The 5,000-nt window shown below is 43.8% G+C and overlaps 1 protein-coding gene across 1 annotated transcript in view; it reads left to right on the forward strand.

Annotated features, from left to right (window-relative positions):
* The window catches only part of LOC106817099 (epidermal growth factor receptor-like), a gene marked incomplete in the record, with an annotated part of 39,873 nt that overhangs the window by 14,795 nt on the left and 20,078 nt on the right, over window positions 1–5,000 (forward strand). Inside the window, 3 exon segments of the mRNA XM_014821746.1 lie at window positions 811–998; window positions 1,361–1,502; window positions 2,099–2,209. Coding sequence (XP_014677232.1) covers window positions 811–998; window positions 1,361–1,502; window positions 2,099–2,209 — 441 coding nt within the window.

Genomic DNA, 5,000 nt, shown 5'->3' on the forward strand with positions numbered 1-5,000 from the left:
TATATATATATATATATATATATATATATATAACTGCCCACGTTGGTAAACCACCTTATAGTCACATGCGGAAGTTGATCAGATATTATAGAGACAGAAAACAGTCATAATCGACAGCAGTACTATATATTGGTCGATATATTGGATGTGAAACAATGTTAGAGTGCTCTAATAGTTAATGCCATGCGGAAATCATGCTCTGCTAGCACTGTATGAAACTAAGTGATGTGAAGATCTGCTCTACATATAATATAAGATATATTAAATAAAAGATCTAGCTATGGCCAGACGATTACTTGGTCTGAGCAGTCCAGTATCTCAATGCGTGGTGGTATACCTCCTATAGTCATGCATGTCCTGCGTCAAGATTAACGTAAAGGGGAAAGTTAACGGTGTGACAATGATGTGTTAATAATGATACGCGACGGTGTCTATGACGTTATAATACTGTCGGTTGACCCCGCGTGCGTGCGTGCCTGCGCGCGTGTGCGTGCGTGTGAGTGTGTGCATGTGTCTGATGGCCTGCGTACCTGGCTATGATTGCAATGTAATGATGGTGCAATGATGCAATGTAACAATGACGCGTTAATGGTGACAGGCATCTACGGTTTAACATTACTGTCATTCGGGCCTATGAACGTACTTACGTGCGTACATACATGTGTGCGTACATGCGTGCATACGTGCGTGCTCGTGCCTGTGCGCGTACATGCGTCCGTGCGTGAGCGTGAGCCTACCTGCCTGCCTGCTTGTCTGCGTGTGTACCCTAACATTGACCTCCACCCCTTTCTCTCTCTCGCCACCGTGCAGGCCCGGCGTGTCACCCTGACTGTGAATTACGCTGCTGGGGACCAGAGCGCAACGATTGCCAGACACTGACGAAGACGACGTGTGCAGAGCAGTGCAGTAGAGGGCGCTGCTTCGGACCGGACCCTCACGACTGCTGCCACCAATCGTGTGCGGTGGGATGCCGAGGTCCGCTCGATACCGACTGCTTCGTAAGTACACACGCTATACGAATAATAGTAGTAGCAACAGTTATAGTGTTATTAATTATGATGATGATGATGATGATAGTAATAATAATAATATTCATAACGACGACGACGATGAAGAATAAGATGATGATGATAATGATAATGATAATGGTAATGGTAATGATGATGATGATAATAATAATAATAATAATAATAGTAATAATATTAACACAAACACCAGCAATATAATCACATTAACCAACAAAACCATTACTAGCAGCAGCAGCATCAACAACACAAACAACAAACAACTACAAAAATACATCTACACTTGCTCTCACACACACATGCACCCTAGTCACTGTTTTCTCACTCCCACGCAGGCGTGTAAGATGTTTAACAACAGCGGGACATGCGTCGACAAGTGTCCATCACTGGAGAGCTATGACCTGAGCGAGTTTCAGCTGAAGGACAACCCGGACGGAAAATACACGTTCGGTTCAACCTGCGTCAACGAATGTCCGAGTGAGTACTGTTCGAATTATCATGTATTTACCTCAATATTGCCTTGTTATTACCTTATTATTATCATGTATTTACATTTCGTCGTACGTTGAGTACTACTGATACAATTATCATTGTTGCTCATGTTCCGTTATCTTACGGCAACACCGTTCACCGATCACAGCATCAACCTTTCCTCGTAATTAACCACATATAACTATGACCACGTAGTTAGCGTGTATGTACATACCACGTAGATAACTCAGTAATACTAATATTGTTAAATTAACGTGTCTCCTCGACTGCCCAACCAATACCAAAGCAAACCATACCAAACCAATACCAAACCAATACCAATACCAAACCAATACCAACGCAAACCATACCATACCAAACCAATACCAAACCAAACTAATACCAAACCAATACCAAAGCAAACTAATACCAAACCAATACCATACCAAACCATAGCATACCAAACCATATCATACCAGACCAATACCTCACGATTACCATGTAGATAGTTTGTGATGACATGCCTGCCACCCCCACCGACATGGTAACTGGTTGACGCACTCTCACCACGTGTCGTCTTTAACACTCACGCCCTCACACAGGTCACCTGCTGAAACAGAAGAGCCACGGCGCATGCGTAAGGCAGTGCTCGGAGGGATATCGCGCAGACGACAACAACTTCTGCGTCGCCTGCGTGGGACCGTGTCCTAAAGGTGAGAGCTGCTCTATTGTTATGTGTGGGGAGAGAGAGGGAGAGAGAGAGAGACATGAAGAGAAAGAGAGCTGTTCTTTTGCTATGTGTAGGTGAGAGAGAGCGACACAGCGAGAGAGAAAGATAGGAAGACAGAGAGAGAGCTAGAGAAAGGAAGAGAGAGAGAGAGAGATAGAGAGAGAGAGAGAAAAAGAGAGAGGGGGAGAGAGAGCGCCCGATAGAGAGAAAGAGATTAAGAGAACGCATTTTGTGAGCAGTGACGGAGTTAAGTGAAGAGCAAAAGGGAAAAAATAGAAGAGACGATCGCAGAGAAAGGATTGTTGTCCGTATTTCTTCTAACATTTGTTTACCTCGTTGTCTGATGGCTACTGTGTTTGATCTCGCCCGGTTTACATTGGGCTATCTCTCGCCTTTTATTTGTAAAGACTTTGGCGGTAGCAATACATTTTATCTCTTTGTCTATCGGTTTGTGTGTGTGTCTATCTTTCTTACTCTATGTGTGCTACTGTGTTTTATCTCTCGTGGGTGTAATTGCTATGATGTACTATGGCTACGTTACTATGGTTACGTACGTAACTATGGTTACATACGTTACCATCTTTTCGGTCAACGGTTATTTCTCATTCATCACGTCTTGCTGTCTAGTATCTAAAATTCCATAATCTTTCTATTTTTCGCGCTGCCGCCGCCAGATCATTCGTGGGGCGTGATTAAAGGTACAACTTTCGCCTCTATCGTTTGGCCGCTACTAGCTGTAATATATATATATATATATATATTATATACATAACCACACGCTGAGTATTTCTCATTCTCTATCTTCAATATATCATAGGAAACATTATTTTATACAAAATGGAATATAATATTAATACAAATGGTTATTCTGTAACAACGATCAATAACGATGTTATATGACACAGTAACATTTCGTTTACATCCACTACGCAGCAGTTCCACCGGTTGCGCGTTCGTTGGCATTCCTTTTCCCCTTGACTTTGGATTGAAATGAGAAATAATCAGTGCCGATGTTTGCCGTGGCAACTGTGCCGCCTCTAACGCTATATGACTGTTTCTCTCTCACTGCCGTGTCTTTTGCTCGGCTTTTGCTCGGCTTTTGCTCGGCTTTTGCTCGGCATTTGCACGTTGATGAAGTGAATGAAGCGTTGGTTTGTGAAAGTGAAAGTTGAATGTACGTCACGCTACGAAGCTGCGAGTAGAGATCGCATCAGAACGAGGCCGCTGGTCACATGATTAACGGATTAGAATTATGATTAAGATTAGGATTATAATTAGTAAGGAACGAGACAAAACGAGACAAATCAACTACATCTCTCTCTCTAACGTTGCTGCTAGTTTGGTCTGGCTCACTCAGTTTTTACGCATTTTCCACTCCTGCACGCCAAAGGATCGTCACTTCGTTGATAAGCATTGTATTTTAGGGCAAACTGTGACGACAGTTATTGCGTGGATATGTCTGGCGATCATGGCGCGGTGATAGGTCAATGCTGTATACCAGCATTAACGCTTGATCCTCGCTTCGCATGACGTCACAATTACGCATCATTCCACCTGCAGGGGGCTCTCCCCGCGCTGGCGGTGGTGGTTCCCCCTTGCGACCGTGCATCGAGCTGTTTATTCACATTATTCTCTCAAGTTCGTCGCCTATCGTATCTGCTCCGTTGTGGCGCGCTAGCAGCAGTAGCTCTACCCGTGTAGGCCTTCCCTCCATCTACAGAGCTATACTTACGAGAGAGCTGGGAAACGCCAGTGAATCTTTGCTGCGTGCCGAGCTATGTTTGTAGCCCGGTACTATAGAAAAATACGCTAGCCGGAAAGATAAACGTACTGAATCTAGCCCGCCCGCTCTCAAATTAAACTCAACTCTCCGTAATTTGACCATATTTGGCCCGTTTATTGAACGCAAACGAACCAAAAATAAAAAAACATGTTGTTGCGTCTGTTCTGAATAGCAGCAGAACTAGAGAGCGGGCGCGAGTTTAGCCTGCCATTACTACTGCAAAGATTCACTGTCGTGTCCAAGAATCGTTGCCCGTAGCGGGAGCAAAGGATAGGCAGAGGGTGCAAGGAGCTACGTGGCAGGAGCATGCGTAGTTAGAAGCATAGGAGTGTATCACGTGATTGCATGCACCATCTGCATCTCTCTCTCTAGTAGCGCCCCCTATATGCAGTTACGTGGCTCGTACACTGGTTCTCTGTCCTCAGCTCCTTACTGCGCATGTCCCTGCAACCAATAGTTGAGGCAGGAGACCATGTGAGGGGAAGGAGGGAGAAGAAGAGAAAGGCAATAAGTGTTTCTGATGATGATGATGATGATGATGATGATGATGATGATGATGATGATAATGATGATGATGATGATAAAGATGACGAGGAAGACTACGATAACTGCGACGGCAATGACGATGACAGTGATGATGGTGATGATGATGATAATAATAATATAACGTTCACATATCTTACCAAGACTATCTGTAGCTGCAGAGCTATGACAGGGATGGTGATGACGATAACGATGGCAGTGATGATGATGATAATAATAATATAACGTTCACATATCTTACCAAGACTATCTGTAGCTGCAGAGCTATGACAGGGATGGTGATGACGATAACGATGGCAGTGATGATGATGATAATAATAATATAACGTTCACATATCTTACCAAGACTATCTGTAGCTGCAGAGCTGTGACAGGGATGGTGATGACGATAACGATGGCAGTGATGATGATGATGATGATGATGATGATGATGATGATGGTGTTGATG

This window comes from Priapulus caudatus, unplaced genomic scaffold (assembly GCF_000485595.1).
Source record: "Priapulus caudatus unplaced genomic scaffold, Priapulus_caudatus-5.0.1 Scaffold1595, whole genome shotgun sequence".
Lineage (NCBI taxonomy): Eukaryota > Metazoa > Priapulida > Priapulimorpha > Priapulimorphida > Priapulidae > Priapulus > Priapulus caudatus.